The 26632-nt window shown below is 32.3% G+C and overlaps 1 protein-coding gene across 2 annotated transcripts in view; it reads right to left on the reverse strand.

The window, feature by feature from the left end:
- RASA1 (RAS p21 protein activator 1) overlaps positions 1–26632 on the reverse strand; it is a 103483-nt gene that overhangs the window by 8479 nt on the left and 68372 nt on the right. For both annotated transcript variants that reach the window (XM_081054084.1, XM_081054085.1), the window contains exons 10-22: positions 24048–24168; positions 23147–23303; positions 16205–16292; positions 13983–14060; positions 12133–12290; positions 11434–11510; positions 9896–10068; positions 9420–9579; positions 8161–8303; positions 6301–6416; positions 5499–5585; positions 2954–3021; positions 1373–1461 (exon numbers count right to left, since the gene is read on the reverse strand). In XM_081054084.1, coding sequence (XP_080910210.1) covers positions 1373–1461; positions 2954–3021; positions 5499–5585; positions 6301–6416; positions 8161–8303; positions 9420–9579; positions 9896–10068; positions 11434–11510; positions 12133–12290; positions 13983–14060; positions 16205–16292; positions 23147–23303; positions 24048–24168 — 1515 coding nt within the window. The remainder of the gene's footprint in view (positions 1–1372; positions 1462–2953; positions 3022–5498; positions 5586–6300; positions 6417–8160; positions 8304–9419; positions 9580–9895; positions 10069–11433; positions 11511–12132; positions 12291–13982; positions 14061–16204; positions 16293–23146; positions 23304–24047; positions 24169–26632) is intronic.

Consider the following 26632-nt stretch of genomic DNA (forward strand, 5'->3'; position numbering starts at 1 on the left):
TGCTTATATGTAATTCATTCAAAAATAATTACTGAGAAACTACTATTTGCCAAGCACCAAAACAAACATGAGCCCAACCTTGAGGTTCGAATCTAGCAGAGAATACAGAGAATTAAAATAGTGTGATAAGGACTGCAATAGAAAAATATATTACTCAAACTGCTTGAGGATTAGATAAATTCAAAAGCTAAGCCATACATATAAACTGCTCTTCACACTAAAATCTTAAGTCTATTTGAAAATATTCTGTCTTGTAAAACAGATTTAGTATTAACACAAATTCTCTTAAAAGCGATGAACTCAATAAGGAGACAAGAACCTCAATTTCTAAGAAAGAGACATGAAAATTATTCAGTTTCTCTAAGTAATGAAAAACGTCCTTAGTAATTTTACTCCAAAGTTAAAGGAAATAACTGGACAAGTTTGAAAGGAAGTATTATAATGATACTTGTTACAGCAATATTTATAATAGTGACAAATTGGAAGCTATTTAAATATCCAATAAAGAAAGACTTAACATCCATCTACATGATAGCAAACTAAATAATTATTTAGAATAATAAAAGTTATATATTTCCAGGTACAGCAAAAAATTTGATATGTATTGACAAAATCAGGTGACAAAGTATTATCCCTACCAGAATATGAAATCCTTAAGTAGTGGGATCACATATAGGCATTTTAAAAACTCATCCAAGTTTTAAAATTTAGTGAATGTTTGTTGTGAAATAAGTTTAAAAAAACAGACTGGAGTGCATTTAAAAATATGCTGATTTAAGTGGGAGAATCTGAGTATATTGGAAATTAAAAATAGTTTTCTATAGTAGCTAAAATGTGGTTTTAAAAACTCCATTAAAATATAAAATCTAAACAAACATATTAAAAGTATAAATTCTCGGGCCAGCCCAGTGGCTAGGTGGTTGATTCACCGTGCTCCTAATGCCAAGGTCTTGGGTTTGATTCCCACATGGGCCAGTGAACTGCACCCTCTACAGCTAAGACTGTGAACAACAGCTCTCCTTGGAGCTGGGCTGCTGTGAACAGCCAGAGGTCGCAGTGAGTGGCAGTGGGCTGCTGTGAGCTGCTGTGGGCGGCCGGCCAACCACAGCCTCAGCTGGAGAGCGCAAGATTCATAATACCAGCATAAGCCAGGGAGCTGTGTCCTACACAACTAGACTGAGAAACAACGGTTTGAACCGGAGTTGGGGGAAGGGGAACAGAAGAAGGGAAACAAAAACCAAAAAATATATATATATATATAAATTATCTTTATGAAATATCCACTGTTGAAAATGTACTTAAGCTATTTTTTGATTTTATCATGTCAAAGTTTCATTCATGAATGACATTGTAAGTATCAAAATGTTTTTACCTTAGCTCCAAATTCCACAAGATTTGCTAAGTTCTGTACGGATTTAGCAACTAATATCAATGTTCTTGCCGCAATAGGAGATGGGGAATCTATAAGAGAATTGGGCATAGTGAATCAGACCAACTCCAATATACTTCCAGTTAAAACCATTATAGATTTAGGACTTATTAATATTTCTTTACTGTTAAAAATACTAACATTCTCCCATTCAGAACTCATTTTTTTAAAATTGTTTGACCTGTATAATGCAAAAGAACTTGAGCTAAAGGGAGAAATATTGAATACACTTATCAGTGCTTCTAGTTTTGTGAAAAAGTAACTACAAAACTCAGCAGTTCCTAACTGGTTGATAGTATTTCAAACTGTCACTCTCTATACACACTTTGTGACAATTCACAAAGCTAATTTCAACTCACTCATTTTAGTAATTTACAACCTGAGCAATTCCCTGCTCCAAACCTCCACTGACTACAAATAATTCACTTTAAAGACCAATAACCGATAAGGTCTGGGACCTCTGCTCTATTTTGAAGAGAAAAACATGCAATTTAATAAACTTCTAAAATATTTTAAAGGTTAGTCAGGAAACATTTCCTTACAGAATATAAACACTAAGATGTAAATGAAAAGTATGGCTATTAAATATAAGCCCTGAAACATAAGATAATTAACAGTAAAAACCTATGAAGTCTACGTGATTGCCGGATTTTAGATTGTACTGTCTGTGTCTTAAGCTGCTCAACTATAAATAGTATTGCCTAGTGGTTCAAGACCAACATTCCAATAAATAAATCCCTTCAAATATATCTTTTCAAAAGAATCCTAGACCCTTAAATTTTAATAGATCACACATTTAACCACTTTAGTAGCAATAGCAGATAATAACAGATGTGATGGCTATAAAGGTAAATTCCAAAATATTTTTAATACAACTTTGAGCTTCAAATTATTAAGATAAAAATGGTTCAGGTTCCATCTTTTAATAATGGCTCATTATTATATTCATCGTCACAAGTAACACTCATCCTTTCTGTGAAAGAAGCCTACAACATCTGAAAGTGATTCTATAATGGACATATGTAATAAGCAAAACAGAATCTGGGTTAACGTGGAGTTTAAAATGGCTGATTAACATTTTATAACTGGTGACAAGAAATCTCTAATGGGCAATCTCTGACCTATTAAGAGCCACCTTTTAAGTATTCAGAACACTACTGCAACTGTAGCACACAGAAAGCTGTTCTTTCCAACCTGAAAAAGCCACGTAACAGACTGGAAAAAAGGCATCATAATAGAAGTTTGAGACACAGGTAGAAATGGAAAAAAGTGGCACCATATGTGTCTAATCATGCCATCTTAGGCTTCAGTTATTAGATGGAAAAAAGGGGTAAGAAGTAAAAAGGAGAGGAAAGGTAAAGTAGCAAAAGGAAGGAAAAAGAAAAGCATTCTTTGGAATATTTTATACCCAGTCTTACAAATGGATATTTAAAAAAATCAAATTTACAAGAAAAAAATGAGTAACCTTACTAAATAGTATAAAATTTTATTTTTTCATTTCAAAATTTATCAAAAACTGATTACCTGAGATGATATTAAACATCCGTGGATTCAGGATGGCAGGACAGATAAGTCGAAGAAAAACAAAACCACTGAAGGGGAAGGAAATGCTTTTTAGAAAACTACTACATTAAAATAATAAACAAAATTTTAATACTCATAGAACCATGAACTTTGAATATAGGGAAGCCCAAACACAGCTTTAAGGAAATAACTTACATTAAGAACATACATATCCTCTTAAACATATTATTATTCACTTTTCCCAAATTTGGAATTTTAAATTTGGGAAGATTTAAATTATATCTGTAACATTTACTGTCTTGGCTACTATTTACTTATTCCAAACTAGTAGTACATTTTAAATTTACTTTGAGGAAGCAGTGTCCTTAGGAACACTGATGATTTCTGAAAAACGATAGAAGCACAAATAAACTTTTATAGTTATAGCTACATCCCGTAAATTCCTAAAACTTGCATTTTCTCACTGTACTCTTTCTGTATTTAAACAGAACAACCCAGTAAAATTTGTTGTATTGATTTTGTTGATGAGTCATTTAAAAATAAGAATCCATTGTACTAGGGAAAAAATGAGTTCTTGATAAACTAAAATGTACACAACAGAATGCTAAAAAGCTTTCATGGCAATAAATAAAAAGACATCAGTCTTTCTAAAGTTAAAAGTGTTCTTAAATTACAAAATAATAGCAGAAACAAAAATTAGTCTAAAAGCACGTGGCTTAACATTGTCATATATAATTTTACCTGCTAATCTCAACTCAGAGAACAATGTATAATGTAAAACTGCAAGCTTATATAGCTTATTCCTAGCTTGTCCCCTTCAGTAACTGATAGAGATTTTATGTTGTAGACCATTTTTCTCTTAATTTTAAGAGGACTCCACACTAATAATTGACCTCTTAGTTGATAAAATTCCTTCTAGATGCTAAAATAATCGAGACATTCTCTGTTCTCAGAGTATATAACCCAACTTTTCAGCTTTTACCTTTCAACATATGACAGTTTGCTAATTTTAGACTCTTAGAAAGTATGTTACTTCTCATCATTTATTGCAAATATACAGTAATTATTAAGTCTTTAAATTTGGGTTTCTTTTAAATTAATTTATGAAGACTTGCATAAATTTTGCTTGAACATCTTGAGACACAGGTCTTAGAATCTGAAATATAACCTGGCAACATTGAACAATAAAATATTCAGTGTGCAAATGTACTTTCTGTGAGTTTTTAGAGGTGATTTTAAATTTAAGAGGGATACTAGGTACTTACACGTATATTTAAAAGCTTATAGAAATCATCACCTTCGGCATAACTGCCCCTTAGAACACCCTGTAGTATCAATCAATCTACACAGCAGAATTTCTTGCTGTACTTGATTAGTGTACGTGTTTGAAATTTTCAGTTTATAGAAAAGTGCTAATTTACATCACACATATAACTGTGCTGAAAGATATGCTTCTAATTCTTTCTTATTCCTCACAATCAATACTACAGCGAAGAAATACAGAATCTACAATTCTTAAATATTTATATGATAGGGTTAAGATTTTATCTGTAAAAAAAGAGTAGAAGCCTTTACAAAATTTAGGTTGGGGGCTGGATTCACATAAAATTTCAAAATTAACTGTATGATATTGGTGATTTTAGAGGTTAGCTAAATTTTTTACGGGATAAAACACAGAATAGTATATATTCTACATAATAAATTATATCACCATTAGACTACTATATTCTCTGATGCTTTTTCACTAAGTTTCCAATTGTCTTAAATGGGTGGTGGTGTGCTTAACTAAAACCTGCAATAGTGTTCAGAATATTAGATTGGGTCTAAGTCACTAACTTTCTATGTAACCTTAAACAAACAATTTAACCTCTACATCTCTGCTTCCTCATTGAGAAAATATGTTAAAATAATGATGATGAAGTCCACTTACATAAGCTACAAAATTCTAGACTTGCCGAAGCATTCCCTCCTAATTATCATATAATGAGCTCACTCAAACACAGCTTCAGAACTAGAGGCTCTGGTTGGAAATTAGCCCAGTCACAGACTCTTTATTACAAACCAATTAATCAGCATCTAAATGGTTCAGTTATTGATCTTTCCGTTTTTAGCACTAGATCAATTATCTCTTTTTTATTCTCTCCTCCCTCCCTATCTGTATTATATATATGTAGGTATGTACACGTGTGTATATGTGTCTGTATGAAGAGTATACTATAAGAAGTTAGCTGCAGATTTTGTTGATTATATAACTTTCGACCTCATTCTGTAAAATTAAAAAAAAATCCCAAATAGTTAACTGACTATAAATGAACGTTTAGGTTTTTAGAAAATGCGAAAGAAAAAATTTAAGTATCGCATAGTAACTTCCAAAAAATGGTAAGTTGAAGTTTAGGAGCCATCTGAACTCAGAAAATATTCCACAGGGCTCTGAATAAAAGAAAAAGGTCTTGAATTGTACACTGTATATAGTTAGTCTTCAAATTTTCACAATTATCTACCTGATTCTCAATGTGTGCCATATACTGTGATGGATGAGCCTTACCTAACAACTCGTGTTCTCATGGTGGTATTTGTAGGCCACTTGTGCTGAACAGATTTCTGTAAACACCCATAAATATATCTCAGTGTCCTGCAAAAATAACACAATCATCTCAACACAGAAAATGAAAATACTGATCTCACTGTACCCAAAGCTTAATTTACTAAGTACATGACATTTTAAAACAACAGACCATTCCCCCCAAAAAAGCAGTTGGCTAAAAGTAATGAGAGAATCAAGTAAGTTTTAATTGATTTAACCAATGATTTACATTTACTTCAGGAGAAATCTTACCATTTTTATATTACTTGTATATTAATGAAAAATATGAAAAAAATTGGGATGAGGATAGAGAGGAGCTAATGAGTACAGGTTCTGGGGAGATAAATGTTGACTTAAGTTAACTTCTACCTGAATGAGTTCACTAACACTGGAAGCCATTAAGCGACATTGAGCAATTTCTGGTGTACAGAGCGAGAAAGATACTCAAGTATAAACTAGATATATACGTCTTTTACCATCTCCTCAAATCTGAGACCATAAGCCTCTATTCATTTCCCAAATTACTATATATATCAGACATATTGGCTTGCAAGGAAACATGATTTAATGTAAATATTTCACTCTGGTTTCTTCGATTCAGTCTTTTTCCTTAAAACACAATTTATCTGGTAAAGATTAAAAAACCCTAATTTTTTCAGAGAAGCATAACATCAGGACAGTGGAAAAGCTTACATGTTTGAGAATACAAATTTTTCAAAAACCAAATACACAATTCTTGTCAAATTAAAATTTCACAACTTACGGTGGAAGTATTTCTGAAGCCATGAATATTTTCTCCACAAGTTCTGAAAGTATGTTTAATAGGTGTGCTAAATTAGTGTTCACATCTTCATTTTTTTCTAACTTTGATGGACTTAACTAAGAGAAGGAATAAATCAATATAAATGCATCTTGGCAATGATAAACACAAATGAGTCAAGGTAATCAAACAGTTGTTTTCAAGACTCTATTTTTCCATTTTTCAGTGTATATTATTAGTCTTTTGTGGGGGAGGTATACCTGGGAATTTTTAAGTGGTTTGCTCTATGGAACTCCTTGGGTTTGTTACCAAAATTCCCCATTGCAGTTGACCCTTGAACATGGATTTGAACTGCACAGGTACACGTACACACAGACTTTTTTCAATAGATAACCTGTACTGTTTTGGATCGATGGTTGGGAGCCCAAGGATATGGAGGGCTGACTGTATGCACTGGTCTACGCCATTTTATATAAGGGACTTGCACATTCACAGACTTTGAAATCCAGGAGGTGGAAGGAGGGAGGTGGTCCTGGAACCAATCCCTGGTGGATACAGAGGGACAACTAAGTTTGAGGGAGTCACAATTTATATGCGGATTTTCGATGGCAAGGAGGTTAATGGTACTCAACAAGCTATGATTATTCAACAATTTTCGGTTGCTTTGGGATTAATATCAGTATTAAAGTTCTATCCTTTACCAGATTTTACCTTAGATTTTTATACACACATACACACACAAACTGGATTGGACTTTTATTTTAAATATAACATTCTCAACTAGAAGACCAAAAAACCACTTTAGTGGTCATATATTCACAAATATATAGGGGTATTTAAATGGGAAGATATGTAGCTATAATATTATTATAAACTATTAGTTCTATTTGAGGAAAAAAATGATTAAAATAAGCTTTCTGAATGCGATAATAACTAATAAAATACCAAATGTCTTGGGCAGAGTCATGAAACTTTCTCAAAACTTTTCCAGTAACCCTTGAAATCTGAGTTCTAATCTAGAATCAATGGAGTAGATTATCTATATATATCTACATTCCCTATCTTGGATCCCCAGTATCCAGATACTCTGCAGACTTGATGAATTGCTGTATCCTTTACTGTTAGGCCAACTGTGGTGTTACCCCAGGTTTTCAACACTAAGTCATCAACTTGTTCCCTTTAAGTTAATTAATAAAAACTGATAACGCAGAATTAATATTTGACAGCTCCCAGTGGACCTTATCAAAAGCAATTCATTATTTTATTAATTTTTTATTAGATCTACAGAATATATTTACTATCTTCCTTCTGTAGTTGTGCTACCTTCGAAGTAAAATGAGAACCACCATATAAGCGAGCTTCCATTCTTTATCTTAATAGTTTATTATGAATTTAAATGGAAGCTTTAATCAATCCTAAGACGATGTTTTTACTTGCTTTTGAGAGGATTACCTCATACTCTCACCCCCAAAAAAAAATCTTCAAGGAAAAACCTAGATGTTATGATATGCTACAAAGTACTTAATTAGGTTACACAACAAGTCTACAACAAAAACTCCAATTTAGGTTATGCACACTTTCTGAAAGTAGCATATATTTTATCATTAGTACAGTAAGAGAAATGATAAAGTACTTTCATAAATTTCCGGTACAACTTGAGGTTTTTAATCCCATAATAAAGTCAACATTTTTTTTAATCTCTTTTGCATAACATTCTCCAAATGTATTACAAAAGGTTTAACTGCTATGATGAATAATTTTTTAGAAAGCTAATAATGTATTTCCTTAAAATGTATTTAACTATAAAGCATTACCTATTAAAATATGCTTTTTTGCTGAAATACTTAAACATTAAATTCTTACCTCACAAGACTGTTTGCTTTCCATTATCTTTAAAATAGAGTCTTTCAAAGCATGGTGAACAAACTGTGTAGCAGTGGCTTTCATATACTGTTCCATCAAGGTGCTTGCAAGTGTTGTGGCTCGAAATAAGGTAGTGGCTTCGTCTACATAAATATTTCAATAAAAAGATTATTTGTAAAGTATTGTACTAATGTGAATCAGTTGGAAATTGAATGAATTCATTTTTCCTCAACCATTTTCCCTCAACAATTATAACCATTTAAGTATGGTTATTTGCATGTAGCGTCAAAGTATTGATTATAATGACCACCTATATTTCTATACACTTAACTCTTCAAAAGACTTTATTACTTCATTAGATCTTAAATAGGAGAAGGGATTAACACTATCACGTTCATATGAAAAAACAAAGGCTTAGAAGGGTTAGGTGACTTAAAACCAAAAAGGCAGTTAGTGACAAAACTAGGAACAGAATCCAGATTTGCTGTCACCTGAGCATGCTTTGATAAATCTGAGTTAATCTTCAAATAAAAATATAACATAAAAATCCCAATATAAACTAATTTATTAGCCTAAGACATGGCACGAAGGACTTTTACTTAATAAAATCCTAAAAAATACAAATATTGCCAGAAAAGATAATCTCTGTATAAAACATGTACTACCACTTTATCGTCCCTGACAAATCTATTTTTACATTTTCTACGAATAGGAGTAAATAGTTTTACAGTTTATTTGGGGAAACCTATAAGCAAGCACTGTTCCTGAGTCAAAGTGCTGGTTGAAAGTGGGTTATTCTGACATGCTTGTAAGCCTTAACAAAGCATTATGTGCCCAGCTATATTGCCTGGGAACTACCTACTATCTACAGAAGCTAGAAATAAAATTCAGCTGACTCTCAACTTTTGTACAATGAATTAGAAAGTAAAGAATAAACAAAGAACATGGTACACTAAACTATTCTTAATAAAGCATTGTGAGCCATTGATCAGGACATAGAAGTCCCTTTCTTTCAGCTTCCAATACCAACTTGCCATGACAGAAACTTGTATCAGAAATACCAACCCCACACGTTAGCCAGTATAAGAATCAGAACTGATATTCTAATTATAATTTTTAATGAAGGGAAAACAAAATATCTTATTTTGAAAGATAACTGTTTAATATATTTTAAGACAGGATCCACATATACTTGATATGTACAATCTAATTACTGACCCCAGTTTTAAAAGTATCACACTAACACTTCCATACTATACCTTCCATGCTTATTTCTCTGTCATTTAGTGTACATAACAACAATGATTCAAGCTTTTCATGAAGAAAAATCCTCAGTAGGATGCTAGCCAGTAGTGTTCGGTCCTGTCCACATACATGTGATAAAGCATAGACTACATGAAGCTCCTTTTGCAGTATAAGCTAAAAATAACATCAAGAAAGATTGTTGAAAGTACACACAGCATTGAGCATTCTCGGTGAGATTAACAGAAAATATGTTCTTTTGTTATTTAGGAATATGTTTTATTGAATATATTTATTAAAAGTAGAGTGAATTTACAGCCTACATATTTTTGTCTCTTAAGACCAAATCATACCACAAGGCTGTTTGTTCAACCTCTGCCTGTCAGGGAGCCACTAAGCTATGGCATTACTACATTAAACTTAATGGATCTTTTATTAAATGTTAAATATTTCTGTTAATGCTATCATAAATAATTAGACTGGTAAATAATACCTCTTTAAATTCACTGTATTCTTCTTCTGGCATGATTTTTTCCATAGAATATCGTGCTCGGACACGCAGGGATCCTGGTTCAATACCTTTTAATGGTATATGAGAGCTGAGCAAAAACCATTCATCTGTAGCATGCCCTTTCTGTAACCGGCTCAACTGGCAGCGCATAAATACTTTGACAGAAAAATATTAAATGATTAATGTCTAAAAGATGACACTATAATTAGTCACACAAGTAAAATTTCCTTATGTTGTCTTCTTTATAGAGCTAAATGCTTTTTATTAAAGGAGTTTCCAGTGATATCACAATTTCAATACTTAGTATTTCATTCAGTTACTGAACACCTACTGTGTGCCAGACTCTGTTATAAGCAGGGATGTGGGGTACAGACATGATTAAGACACAGCCTCTGACTTACATGGAGTTCACAATCTAGCCAAGAAAGGCAAAAAATCAATTATGGTCCAGTGTGATACGTGCTATAACAGTGGTTAATGCTTCTGGAGTACAGAGAAATAATATCTAATTCAGCTGGTAGAGATTAAAAATCTATTCCTAACATGTTGATACTTAAACTGACTTGTAACAGGACGTGCAGCTGTACCTAAGTACAAAGGTACAGAAAAAGAGAGAAAGAGAAAGAGAGGTGGGGGAGGGGGGAACATGAGGGCAGTCCAAATAGAAGGTATGGTGGATGCTTTCAGAATTCACGGATAATTTTAAGAGTTATGAGAAAGATGTTACATAGCTGTAGAGAAGAATATACAAAAGATTATACAGTGAGAGCAAAAGGGAGGAGGAGTGGATCAGAAAGGACCTTCTGTGTCATTACTGGGGTGGGGGAGTGTGGATTTTATCTTAAATGTAATGGGGAAGCACTAAAATGTTAAGCATTTAAATATACAAATTACAGAATAAACATTATATCGAGAAAAATTCAGGCTTTTGATCTGTTAATACATAACACTTCTTTCCCTGAGCCTGACATTTAAGAAGGTATTAACCTAATTCACACTAATGTGAATTACTAAGTCCCACAGCAACCTGTTTCAGCAAGAAGCTGGAAAAACGTGTGCTGCTGAGATCAAAAACTGGGAGGGTTTCACTACCAGAAGTGAATAAATAGTTTACTTGTACTTGAAGAATTTTTTTTTAATAGATGTTTATTTTTCAGTTACATGCAAAGTATAGGAAAGTAGAGAAAACCTAAAAAAGTATAAAGAGGAGGTAGGGGAAGAACCACAGAAAGATGACCACTAATACTGTTTTCTTATTCTTCCTACTCATTGGGGAGAGGAGGATGAATACATTAAGTAATTTAATCTTAAGGGCTTAGGTTTATAGTCTCTACAGTTTACTCATTTTGGTCTTTTTTCCTTTCTTACATACATTTTAGAAGTACAAAAAGAAACTTTCAAATTATACTACTTGCACTTCTATTTTATTTTTTAATTTCCATTATAGACTACATTTCAATATTTTAAAAGTATGTAAAACATGTTTTTTACTTTAGAGAGAAATTTCTGTGTCCACTTACAGATATCAGGATCTTTGCTTTTCTTTGTTTTATTACTAAGAGTAATTTCAAATCTGTTGATGTCAGGAGGAAGATCACTAAAGGAGCAAGGAAAAAAACAATTAACAAAACGTCCTGGCATCAAATTATATAATTCCTTTAGTTCTAGTATCAAATAAGGCTGCTATTTTGCTACTAAACAATTCAAATTTGCTAGATTTACACCTAGATTCAAAACATGTTTTATTGCTTGGTATACAGGAATACAGACAAGCAAATTATGCTTTCCCTACCATCTTTCACCTCAAATAAATACTGGAAACCTTTGTAAACATTTTGTACTTTTATTAGTAAACAGTTGCGGACTTATCAGTCATGCTAATTCATATTAATAACTAGGTGAAAAAACAAAAGACACAGCACTTTACTAATAAAGAGGAAAAAAATATAACAGGAAAAAGATGTATGTACTATTAGAATGCCTGGATTTGGTACCTTCTTGACAGTTTAGATATAGAGACCAGACAGACAGACAGACAGAAAGTAAAGAAAGCAAGGAAAGGAAGGGAAGGAAGGAAGGAAAAGAAGGAAAGGAAAGGAAGGGTAGGAAAGGAAAGGAAGGAAAAGAAAGAAAGAAAAAAAAGAAAAAAAGAAAAGAAACAGAAAATGCAGTATGCAGTGTGGTAAAAGAATTGAATGTAATAATAAAATAAGACTTACTCAAAGACAAACTCTTCTGACCATACAGGATTTTGCCCTTCCCTTGCATGAGTTTTTGCTACCTGGACACTGTTCAGGTAGATGTTACAATATGGATTAGTAAAATGTTTTATTGGGAGTTTATGGGCTTCTTCAATATGTAAAACAAGACTGCTGACCTAAAGAAAGCACAAAAATTGTTACCCCAAATTTCAAGAATTATGCATTAAGTTTCAAAAGCAATTACTACAAATGCAATTTTGTTTTACAATTTATTCTTCCAATTATATTCTTACATAAATGAAATACATCTTTTCAACTGTAAAACCGTGGTTCAGAGAAAATGAAGATGATGATTCTTTATTAATATATGTAAACAACTGTCACCACCCAAATCAAAAAGGCATATGTTACATAATGTTGATCTGGAAGATTTTATTTCTGTAGAGTTCCACATAAAAATATAAAATATTTTTAAAACACAGATTCCACCTTTTCATTCTACAGAAAGGATACAGATTCTCAAAGAAGCAAAGTTCCTTGTTAGTTTTGATGCCAAAACTTAGACCTACATCTACCTTCTAGTATCAGGTCCTCTTCCCTCTTACCTACTATTACTCATGTGGCCTTGGACAAGTCAGTTTTTCTGAACCTCACCTTCTTCAGATATAAAATTAAGATAACGTTTACACTGTAAGTTGGAATGATTCGAAATACATGTAAAGCACACAGCGGAGTATGTGACACATAAGAAAGGTTCAAGAGGTAACAGATATACCATATTATACCCATAAATGATAATTTCATGGCTAAAGTCTCACACAATCCACAAAAATTCAATCTGCTTTTCCATTGCTTACAAAATGTTAAAATATGTTTTGAGAACACATAATGATTATGTGTATAATTAAATGTCCTTGGGAGGATCAGTCTTTTGATTACAGGGAATATAAATTGTAGTCATCTAAATATTAACCATTTATCCACTTCCAATAAAATAATGTTAAATTCACCCAGCTTATTGGAAATTCCCACAAGTAAAAGTCACTTTGGTTGACAAATATTGGACTAAACTTTCCTCAAAACTCTAAGAATATTAAAATTACCTAATTTTTCCCAATTATCTAAGGATAACTACAAAGAAAAAAATCAAGGAAGTGGAGAATTTAAAGTTGACTTTACATATCTAGAAAGAGCCTAGCATAACTCTCCATAAATGAACATATAAGACATGTTAACGTTTCAAATAAGACTGGATACTACCTAAGAGTTATTCAATACATTTCAAAAGCAATTATTATAAAATGAAAAACCCAAAAGTTTATTGGGATCAGTACTTAAGTCAGATGATCTTTTCAATAAGTACCTTTACTTCTACTTTTTTGAAATGGGCCGAAATAATAACTGATTCTGGGTGGTGAACACACAGTGGGATTTATAGATGATGTAATACAGAATTGTACACCTGAAATCTATGTAATTTTACTAACAAATGTCACCCCAATAAATTAAAAAAAAGAAAAAAGAAAAAAGAAAAAAACAAAGTGCCCAAGAGAATAGTTTCTCTTGGTGTTAGTTTGGTATTGTTATTTTAAGTGGAAGGGAAAATAATCCTTGGTATGCCTTCAAAAGATGGCATTATGGACTAAGTACCCAGCAAGTATATAAAGAACTCTCTCTTTCATAAAGAAGTATTTCTCCTGCTACTGAAGCAAGTGGGAGCACGGCTATAAAATGCCTGACAAGATTACTTCTCTTAAGAACTCTAAAGTGTTTGAAGTGTTGCCCAAAACAGTTCATACAGAGATAAAAATAAAGAGAAAAATGATAGAAAATGTGACAGTCAAAAATCAAAGGAAATTAAGTTTCACCTGCCGTAGGCGTTTATTAGATGTCCCTGGACTACTTTTCCGTAAATTGCAGAATGCCTGCAGACCTTTCATCCAATCCTACAGAAAAAAAAAACAGCATTTCAAACAAATATACAGAGAATAGTTTAGTTTCCGATTCTGAATTTGTTTCTTTAAATTCAATTATAGTCCTTTCGTTCTTTAGACTGCACTTTAATATATTTGAGCCCCAATAAAGTAAAACAATGACCAAAACAATTACAATAATTCTGTAAAAAACTGTGTTCCTGTAGAATCTCTAAGTTAATGTTAAATTAACAGTGAGTGGCCATTGATTAGCCCAAAAAATAAAGTTTATGTATGGTTAAGCAGTTACATTTGAGGAACCCTAATGCAGAATTTAACTTAATACATTTGTGAAAGAAGCGCTGACTCAAAACCAATGGATAATAAGATGACTGATTTGATGAGAAGCATTCTAATCTTTAGAACATCATATAGGTAGAAATGTGTAAGGGGATCTGGGTTATTTGTAAGTTTTTCAAAGACAACATTAGATTAAAATTTTTTTCAGCTTAATATTCAAATTCAGTTGCAGCTGTATTTTAAAATGTTTATCTAGTGCTCTGGAGAAAGGAGAAAACAATTTTAGGTTATTCAAAAATAAATCTAAATATTTCACTTTGACATTACATGTTTTTAAGAAGCTCTATACCATTGTTTTACTCAATTACGTCTTTAGTTTGTTGGCTATTTCAATGAATCTGAACTCTGTCAATGTTTACAGAACATCCTTAAAGTAGAGCAAATTAAGACCAAATCAATTAATGTAGCTTTTAGAAATAGGAGAGAATAACCAAAGATCCCACAAGCCACCAAAGTAACGAATATCAGAAATACCAGTGGTACTTTTGGACTTTTTAGTAGGATTTGGAAATACCAAATATAGAAATAGACTATCTATTGATACAATAAGAAAATGTTCAATTTATACAGCTAAGTGAGGCATGCAAAACATACTGAAACATCATTAAGGTATGTAACACATCTTTAGTTAGAAAAAGGGAACATGGTAAAATAACTAGAAGATAGGATACTAACGTTTAAATTTCTTTTCTAAATCAATTTGTAACATTTAAAAAAATGTCTAAGGTACCAAAATGTTTTGAGTTCTACTTTTTCATCTAAAAATTAGGAACACATACCTACAAAATAAGGTTTTATGTGTGTTATACGTTAATAAGCATTTAAGATATTTTACAAAGATTTAAATCATGACACTCAATTATGAGCCATGAAACATAATATTTCATTCATCAAGCTTATTCCAGAGTCTAAGATACTTTCATAATTTATGTGTCAGCAGCTCATACCAGGATCCACAGTTTTAAGAGCATCTGCCTCACACAGGGTTGGCAAATTATCTTCTATCTCCGACAACATCGCTTTCTCTGACCTCTTAACTACCCTCAGGTTCCTTCCATAGAGTATAAGCAGAAATATTGCCATATTTCTATAAAATACCACTAAGCACCCCAAAATATTATGGTTCAAAGAAATAAAAATATTTTTAAAAGGCGATTTTTAAACACATTATTTTTTCACAGCATTACTTAAATTTTAATAAAGGTTTTTAGAAGGGCATTGCACATAGATCAATGGCTAGTGCCAAATTAGACATTATATCTAGACTTAAGAGAAAAATAGAAAATTCCTAAAATAGTTTTCCTTCTGAGGACTGAACTTCTATTTTTAGACATGGAGTTCAACCAGTGAAGAATGACAAGCTTGTTAGCCAAACTAACTGGCTTACCTTTCGACTGTACTGAGAGTATCTATAACCTTTGTGCAGAGACGATTTTAAATGAGCGTTCTCAGTTGGACTCAACATCAGAGAGTATTCAAAGGTCAATTTAAAATGAAGTTTTCATTCCTAGTAACCCTTCACTGTGTTTTCCTGCATTTCTTTCAAAAAAGTATTTTACACGTGAAAGTTCTCATTCCTTAAAATAAAGATTATTAGATTTCAGGCATCCTTTTTGACCCTTTATTTTAATTGCAATATTTTTCTATTCAGGTTAAAAAGAAAACATAGGCAAAAGGTATATAAATATCTAATCACTATGTTGCATACCTGAAACTAATATATGTATGTCAACTTTAACTGAATCAAAAAAAAAAACACAAAAGAAAAGAAAACGTGTGATGAACGTTTACAGTCACTGAAGAAACAATTAACTTACCTCTGCTTGTTCTGGAGTTTCTCCTGCAAAGTAAAAGATGTAATGTTCTTCACTAAAGTGCTGAACTACTATCTGAAAACAGTTTGGCCTTTAAATACAAACAAAAAAATTATTAGGAACCTTAACAAAAGTATTAAAACATTTATGCCACTTTTTAAGAAAAAAAAATCACAATATTATTATATAATTTATATAAAATTACATAATTCTTAATTTAGGGAACTAATAGTCCATGTACTAGATCATTGCTAAAAAGAATGTCAGCTGCAAATATTTCAGACAACTTTGTATTGAAATTTTACAAATCTTTCAAATTAAAAAGTTAAACTACTGTGCAAATTAACTGTAAAGACATTAGAAATAGAAAAGTTACAAAGAAATTGAAGCAGAAATGCCAGAATTGCACATAGCTAACGCAAACACTTTTTAAAGCAAATAAAATGTTACTAAGCTCACTGATCCATAAACACACAGAATATACATGTATATGAACTGGAAAATTAGGCATGTTCTGAGGCCAAAAATGTGCAGTGGTTATCTCAGCCAATGGTAAGTGATTTGAATTTTCTTTTTTATAATTTTATGTATTTTCAAATTTTTTTACAACTTACAGTTTTTCCTCATCTGTTAAAATGGAAACATCACCTACGTATACATACGCTTGTTCTGAGGATTAAATGAACTAATGGTGTACAGTAAATGTTAGTTCTTGTCCACCTATAGTATGCACGATACTATAATTCACTTGACACATAAGTATAATATCAGATAGTAGTTTGTATCTTTTTTGAAGATTTGGTCTTTCTAACTAGACTGGAAAATGTTTACAAAATGTTAAGTATCTTCATGTTTTTGAAACTCAATAAATGTTATTTCTATTTCTTGCCTTAACCAAAGATTGTATCTTACACTTTAGTGTTAGGAAGCCATAGCAAAATACCCAGAGTAGAAGCTTAATATTTATTAAAAACAAAAGAACCACCATTTCATGCTTTGAGAATGCCATTAAAATAATGGAAAATGTAAACTGAAACATTCTGATTTTGTATCAGACTAACACTGCTAGTTGGATAACATAAACAAAACAAAACCAGAAGCAACTGTTAAGTCAGTGGAAAACCACCAAAGCAGGTAAGACTTGAGGGGCCAAGATCATAGTGAGGTGAGCCTGATACTGATATTCTCCATAGCTCTTCCTTTCAAGGTGTTTGCCAATTCTTAAACTGTGTTGGGCAAGAAGCTGAAATGCCGGGCAGAAAGCAGCAGCTAAGATGCTGAAAAGGTAACCAGCATGTTCAGCTTTTTCAGAGTCAAATGCTGACAGAGTCAAATGATATCAGGACCTTTAAAAGAGAAAGCTTTCAGTTGAGACCCCTGCAGAGCTCTGCCTTCAGAATAAGGGCAAACCAGAAATAGCCTTAAAAATTAAAGTTTTCTTGGAAATGAAAAAATTTAAAAAAAGGAAAAAGAAATAGACAGGCTTCACCAATTCTTCCACTGGATCCCTGAGAGAATGAAGATGAACTACTATGCCTACTCTAAATTATCTGGCAGAAGAACAATCCTTTCTGGAAGCAATAACATTATACAGTGTCTAAAGTTTTTCATACACAATGTCCACTATTCAGTCAAACATAAGTAGACATTACAAGAGTCAAGGTCAAATGATGAAAAGGCAAAAGGGAAGGAAAAAAAAAAGGAGAAAGACCAATTAGATACAATTTACAAATACTGTAATTAAAAAGTTTAAGAAAATAGATAACAAAATAGAGAATTTTTCCAGGTAATTGGATCTATAAAAGAAGAATCAAATGAAAAATTTAAAATGAAAACTGTAATAAATAAAATTAAGACCTCATCAAATGCATTGAACCTCAGAAGAGTAGATCAGTGAGCTGAAATACAGAAGAAAATCCAGCCTGAGGCACAGAGAAGAAAAAGTTATGAAAAACATAGAAAACGATGGGACACATGGGACATAGTAAAAAGGTATAACGGGTAATAGGAATCCCAAAAGATGAGAATGTGGCAGAAGAACTGTTTAAAGAGATACTAACCAAGAATTTTCCAAAACTGACAGAAGTTACCGGGTATGAGGTTGAAGAAGCTCTACAAACATTAGGATAAATTTAAAAAAAATAAGTACAGTAGGCACATTTTGGTTAAACTGCTGAAAATCTAAGACACAGAAAAATCTCAAGGCATCCAGAAAAAGATGAAATGCAGTACCTTGAAAAGATGCATTATCTCTAAACAGGAACCAATTAGAATGACAAAGAAAATGTTGCAAGGCAGAATACAATCTTTAAAATGCTGAAACATTGGGAACCTAAAATTTAACATCTAGCAAAAAAACCTTACTTGATTAAGATAAAGCAATAACTACTGCACCAGTGAAAGATTCTGCCTAAAAAATGATAAAGGTGTAAACATTCCCACATATTAACTACTATAATAATTCTGTGTCACTGAAATGTCTTTCATCTTGTGCTTCTGAAATGATTATTATTTAAAGAAAAGCACTATTAAGAGTCAGAGGTTTCATATAAAGAAACACGAGTACTTAAGAGACCTCTTACTAATACTGGAAATAATTGGAAAATTTGTACAGCTGTGCAATTAATTAAAGCAGGCAGGAAAAACAGCCAAAAAGGTAGAGCTGTCCAACATTCCTTCCCCACAGGCTGCACATACACACCAATCAAGTCTACTGCAGAGGCCTGCTTAACTTCACTTTAGACTTCACCTAAATGCTACAGGTCAATCAGCGGATTGGGGTCTATGCTTACACAAAGCAAGAAATGTTTAGTACCTGCCAACATTGGGTAGCAAAGAAAAAGATAACAGCATTTACCCACGATTTACCCTTTTGTGTTATGATATTTGTATTCTATGATCCATAATTTGATATCTATTTTTCACTAATCCTATTATCTGGTAGACATCTTTTAACATCCTTGAAATATGCTTTGCTGGTGCCGTTTTCATTGGCATTCTGTCTTTCTCTGTGCCTCCCAACTATTCCACAGTAAGGCACACAAGCATATAGTTGATGGTAAACTGGCATACTTCGAAAAAAACCTCACTTTTTTAAAATAAGAGACTTGTGTTATTTCCCATGAATATGACTGTTTCATATTAAGTTAGACTTGGTACCATTAAATACAATTCGTAGTGTAGACTTTTTCAAATGTCTTCAAATTCTTGCAAGTCACCTTCAACAAAAAATTGCATTAAGACGCAAGGTATACTCTTGTAAAGCAAATGGTAAATGTCTATTTACTGCTTTTTCACCACAACCCGACAAAAACTTCTTTCTTGATAGTATTACCAGAATAGGAATAATTCAGTCTCTTTAAATTGTACTTCAAAGACCTAATCTTTCTTTAACTCTAGCAGTTCCTTTCTTTAATTGGCAAGTATAATGTTGACCTTCCTTCTGATTACTACAGACAGGTTTTCAATCCAATTGCACCTGTTCATATAAAGTACATCAAAATAATGGTAAAGTTTTTCCTCAAACTTATATAGATATTGCTTTATTAGTCTTAATTCTTTAAGATTCCTATTGTTCAAATTATAAGTATTACTAGTGCGTCATTTTTAATCTCACTTTTCCAAAATTAAATTTCTGCTTTGAATCCAAAAACTTGTTAGAACACATCTTTTTGTGTTGTACTACTAATTTTGAGGAAGTTTACCCATTCTTTAATAAATCTGCAAAGTAAGACTCATTAACTAAAAAGTTTTTTTCTTCTAGATCATATATTTTAGTAAAACTCTTTGGAGAGCTTACACACTTTGGCATCAAAGAGTACAGTGGTATTCCGATCCCATTTCCTCCCATAAAACTGAAAGCATGCAGTTAAAGTTGCTTGGATTTTATTAGAGTCTCCATTTAAAAATATTTCAAGTGGAATTCAGGTCTATAGACAAACTTTTACATGTAAAAGCATCTCTGTATTGCTTATTTTCCAGAATGAATTTTTGATGTAAAATTTTTAAATGTTCCTATCATGAAGCCTCATCATTGATCATAAACTTAAATACTATTTCCATAATAGCTTCTTGGCTTCAAAGGATTTCTTTACTGTTTTGAATAGCTCATCCTTAGTAATTTCTTTTGGTACTTCTTTGAAGGACCAATAATTTACTTTCAAGTATTTCTCTAAAATCTGTAGATTAATCAGTCTTGAGTGAAAATGTAATCTCTGTATCAACATTCAGGCCATCATTTAATTCACCAATGCATTTACTGATAATCCTATCTGAACACAATCTAATACTATTTGAAAGTGGTATCTTTTCTATTTCTTTTGCTTTTTGGCCTCAAAAAGTTGGCAATTTTCATGCAGACTGACAAAATAAGCAATTCTCCAAATCTGGGTGAGGTACTCTGGCTTTAGCTTTAGCTATTAATTGCATGATCTCCTAACAAGCTTCCCAAGTGTAACCTCATACTGCAGGAACAGACAGATCGGTGAGAGGAGGGGGTTAGGGAGTAGGAGGAGAAGAAAGAAGAAACTGTTTTATTTGGAGCTCACAGTTCATTGGTAATATGGTGCCAGCAGAGTGGGCTTGGCACCACTAACATTCAGTAACTTTTATCCAATATTTAGGCTGAGGAAGAGAAGACTCAGAGGATTTAGCTATCTAAATTCAACACATTGATTATCAAGTGGCCTAATTAATGGGTTGTGTTTTTAAAATTAAGGCTACTGTTTTCATCTTGTGAATTTAATAACTTACCAGTTTTAATCACCAAATTGCCCTTTATGGTGGGAAAATATATACCTGTACATTAAAGCCAAATATAATGTAACAATGAAAAACATCTAAATTAGTTACATTTTTCAAGAATTCCCTCATATATTTTACAGTAATAAAAACAATTTTAACTTCTGTGTTAATAGAAAAAAATGTAAAAAACAAAATGAAACTAAATTTTACATGTGAACACAAAAAGTAACTTCACTGATGATCAACGAAAAACTGTGAGTAAAGTGATATTCAGAGGATCTGGGTGACTAAACAAAAAAGTCAGAGGGAAGTAGTGAAGTATGGCTACTATAGAAAGCTTTCTGTCTACAAGTTACGCACCAAATCTTTTCCACAATAAAATAATGAATTAAAACAGTTTATAGAGGGAGTCATACAATTTCAAGTTTATAATTTTTGAAATGTAAAACATTTGTTTTAATATTTTCATTACAGTAACTTTACAACCACCAATATTTCAAGGAACACCTATAACATCCGTTGCACACTGGTTGGGAAGCACTGCTTTATCTAAAGAAATTCATACTCATCCTCCAAAACTCAGTTTAAGAACTACCTATATCATATCACTTATCTCAATAAGCTAGTCTCTAAAATCTCTTCCCTCTTGCAACTGTTGATAGCACAAGTCAGCTGTATTTGGGAAAGAACAGTGTGGCTGTCTCCCCATCTTCCATTTCACTCCCCCACACAGTATAACATCCTCACTATTTGGGTGGGATGATCAGCGGCAGGGCTGGGCACCTGATGCCCTCACTTTAAGGTAATCACATTCCTTTGCTACCACAGGTAACCCAACACTAGAAACTAGAATCAGAAGTGGCTCAATAGTGCATTCCCAGAATTTTCAATAGTTACTGAAGGGAATGCTCATTTCTCCTTTCTCTGGTACTGTCACCTTGGTACCATGAAGGAAGGCAGAGCAGAGATGAAAGGGAGCCACAAGTCTTTCCAACCATATCTGAAGGCCAAGATTGCTATACTATTAAAGGAGAGAAAAAAAAAAATCTTAAGAAATCTTATCTGACTGAAACTTTTTGGCATGTTCATTGGAACACCTTTTTTATGATATATTAGGAAGTGTTCAGGAAAAAAACATGAAGAGTATCAAGGTCAAATGAATTCATGAAATACTTCATGTTACACTCCCCTCTTAGTGATTCACAATAAGAACACTAGATAAGACTCTAAAAACCCTCCTATAGGAAAATTTGTTCAGTTCAGCATTTACCAAATCTACTTTAAATATTTTTTAAAAACTATTAAAATTACAAGTAACATTAATGTGATCTCCAAAACACAGTTTGGAGAAAAGCAATGACAGCATTGTAGCTCTATAGTATTTTTCTTGCCGTTTTACCAATTTAATTAGGACAAAACTTGATTTGCTTAGTAGAAATGCCATCCTGCAGCAGAAAACCAAGTTGTTAAAAACATTTAATTGATTTGTTATTAATCATTACAATAGATAATAAAAATATATCTAAAAAAACTCTGGAATGGATTATTGATAATACTGGATGGATTACTGATAATAAAGAAAGGCTGTACTTGAGCAAAAAACTAGCTGTAATCAAGAGCTGCATTTTCCATGTGATGTTCAGGATTTAACTTTAGCGTACATATTTATATACATTATTTAAAAAATTTTCAAATTGACGTTAAGAAATGTTTTAATTTCAAATTTAAAATACTTTTTTTCCTACTGAAACAACTCTTTTTATATTACAATTGTTTCTAAATGTAAAATTTCTTAGGAACATGACTATCCAATTTAGTACAAATGACTATACCTAGTACTATTAGATGCACTGAGTTAACAGAGAATGTGATAAAATAGGGGAAAATGACAACACTCAAAGTAAGTCACTCAAAAGATTGGTGGTAGGGGCAGGGAGGAAATATGCTACATACAGATCAAGTCTTACCATAAGAAATGTTATTCCAAGATTTCTATGTAATACAGTACAATAGAATTTTATGTATGGGTTTGAGTCTAAAGTAAGGAAGGATAACGAAAATTACCCCAGAAAGTAAATCTGACATTTTAAGATGATTTTAGGGCTATCAAAATTGGTTTGCTATGCTTTGAAATGATCTGAATATACCCACTATTTTATTAATAAAACAACTACAAAAAGAGATATGAAACCAATTTCTTACCTGCCAAAGAGACTATCATGAACAACATAGACAGAACATACACTGAGATCTATTAATCCTTTTGGTTTTGTAGCTCGTTTTTCACTCTCAAAATAAATAAGTTGGGCATCGCTGCCCTCTAAGATAAAATATAAATTTTTCCATCGTTTTCCTTTGCCTGTTAAAATAAAAAGTTTCCCTTAGCTAAATGGTGAATTGTGAAGTCATACATATTAAAATCATAAAATTATTGCTGAAAATAAAAAATGTATTTCAATTTGTATTGCAAAGAACACACTAACCCTTATAAAAAAAATATGTAATTTATCTGTATAAAAATAACTTTTGTTATATTGCTTGTTTTTTAATGAATCACAGATTAAATGACAAGGGTACCTAAACTACATCTTTGGAAATTTCATTACAATAAGCTCTTTAAAATTCTTGTCTAGGAGTAATTCCTTTTCAGACGTGAAAAGAAAAAAACTCTCCACTAACTCTGTGTCTCTCCAACCCCCCAACATTTCCTTAATGTCAAATTAAGGCAAATCTATAAAATAAAAACATCAATACCATGAATGAGCCAAGTTTCACTTTAAAAAAAAGAATATGGAGTAGGGAGGGGGCAAAGAATCAAATACTTTGCACTGGAACTGATCTCAAGAATTAAAGACATATTTGTAAATATACAAGCTTGTTTCCTAAAACTCTGCTTGGCAATGTGGACTTATATACCCAGACTAGAATTTATAGGATGCTTAGATAAAAGCTCTAACAAGGGTCAATTACCAACAAGACAGGGCAAAACAACTTGTTAAATACATATCTCAATGATAAGTTTTACGCCCAATATTTAAAATGCTTCCATTGTAAACGATAAAATACTAAAATTAAATCTTTACCCTTAAAATTTTACACTTACCTTTTTTTAGAAGATAACCTTTTTTAACAATATTTTTATAAAAGGCATCCTTTGTTTTTCGACGAATTGTATTATAGATTTCTTTACCATCCACTGCATCATTAAGTACTTGTTCTTGATCCTGTATTTTTAAAAGTATTACAATTGCTTCATGAATTCTTGATGGAAATTAAGTAAAATCTACTAAACTACCAATTAAAAACCAGGTTATGTGTCTGTCTAGACATTAAAAAATGTTTTAAGTACTAAAATCTAAAAGAATGTAATACATATAGTAAGAGATCCTTTGCTTTCCAAAGAAATTCTCAAAAAGGTTTCCTTACCATTTCTCTGAACATGGACAACTAATAAGTTATTTTCAAAAATACAGTAGTTTCCCCACCCCCCCATTCTGTAGTTTTGCTTTCTGTAGTTTTAGTCACCCATGGTCAACCACTGTCCAAAAATGTTAAATTCCAGAAATAAAACAATTCATGTTTCAAACTGCACATTGTTTTGAGTAGCTGATGGAATCTCGCTCATCCCACTCCATTCAGCCTGAGATGTGAATTATCCCATCATCCAGTGTATCATGCTATACCCTCCTCTACCCACCCATTAGCCATCTCAGTTATAAGATCGACTGTTGAGGTTATCTCAGAGCTTGTATTCAAGTAATGCTTATACTGTTTCCCTGAAAATAAGACCTAGCCTACACAATCAGCTCTAATGTGTCTTTTGAAGCAAAAATTAATGTAAGACCTGATTTTATTTTACTGTAATATAAGACCGGGTCTTACATTATAGATATTATATACATAATGTATATAATACCATATATATATAATATATATATTATATAATGTAAGACCCAGTCTTATGTTAATTTTTGCACCAAAAGATGCATTAGAGCTGATTGTCCTGCTAGGTCTTAGTTTCAGGGAAACACAGTAGTCGTCTAATATGTCAGTTCCTAGGTCATTCATCTCACTTCATCTCATCATGTAGGCATTGTACCATCTCACATCATCACAAGAAGGGTGAGTACCGTACAGTAAGATATTTTGAGGGAGAGACCACATCCACATTACTTTTATTACAGTATATTGTTATAACTGTTTTATTTTGTTATTAATTATTGTTAATCTTTTGCTGTGCCTAATTTATAAACTAAACTTTATCACATGTATGTATGTGTTGGAAAAAACAGTACATCTGCAGGTTCAGGCATGCACTGGGGGTCTTGAAATGTATCCCTCGCAGATGAGAGAGGACTACTGTACAGTTAGTTTTGTTGTGTTTTACAGCAAATAACACTGTTTTTGTCCCAACATAAGAGATAAATTAAGAAACAATTTAAGCATAAAGCAAATTCATATATGTTTATGTACAAATATGTTTGCAAGAAATGGTAGGTAAATGCAGAAAACTGCACGCAGCTGATCTGAGATATGTGGGGATACACAAAACACCTCAGATCCCCCTCAGTTCACCAAGTGTTATAACGGTATCTGCCATCTGATTTCGGAGAATCCTCCTTTCACCACTTCATAATATTCAAAACACTCCCAATGACCACTTCCATAAGTAAACCAGATATTTTTAAAGGTAAAGTACTATATTTATTGTAGTTTATATATTTCTTAACCATTTAACATGTAAAAACTATGCTACATTTTACTTTGGCTTATCTTTGTGTGTCACCAATGAAGCTTTTGAGTGCTGGGGCCCCACCCACACTATCCATTACCCTGTGGTCTTATTGCATGACTTTACATACCACTGTGATTTTTAGGAATGCATATGTCTTAACTGCTACCCTCTTCCCCAGTAACAAAAAGACATATGACATCAGGAAGATTATATCTTTCCAAAATAAATCAATCTTCAGTGTTACCATCAGGGTACACGAACTCAATTTTAGTTTTTCAGTTTCTTTTTTGAGCAGTTTAACTATTAGCAAGGATTAGTATTTTATACTAATACTTTATACTAATACTTATAAAAGACTTTCTTATTAAAGATTTCATGGGTCTATTTGATCCTTTTCTGAGATATAAGATTCTCATGAATCTCACTTTTCCTGTATCTTGAAACTTTTTGCTGTTTCATCATCCTCAATTTCATCATTACTCCATTATTCCCAAGTATATGCTAAAGAGCAGGAGTTAGCAAACCATGGTACATATGCCAAATTCAGCCCACTGATTGTTTGGGGAGATAGAGTTCTACTGGAACACAGCCACACTCATTCTTTGATAACATCTGTGGCTGCTTTCACACCACAGAGGCAGCGTTTAGGAGTTGAGATAGAGACGAAATGCCCCATACAACCTAAATTAGTTATTATCTGGCTCTTTACATAACAAGTTTGCCAACCTCTGGCCTAGAGAATGATGAGATAGTAAAATAAACCATCTCCACTGCATCACCCTTTGGCTTTTTTTTTTTTTTTTACAATTGTGCCAAGTATTGCATCATCTTTTAAAGAAGTACAGAAAACTATATTTGTTGTCTTTTTATTAGATTTCATTAAACACAGTTGGATAAATGCAGGACTCTTAATTTTCTGCTCATAATAGTAATGAGAAAATACTGACAAAGGA

This window comes from Rhinolophus hipposideros, assembly GCF_964194185.1.
Source record: "Rhinolophus hipposideros genome assembly, chromosome: 7".
NCBI lineage: Eukaryota > Metazoa > Chordata > Mammalia > Chiroptera > Rhinolophidae > Rhinolophus > Rhinolophus hipposideros.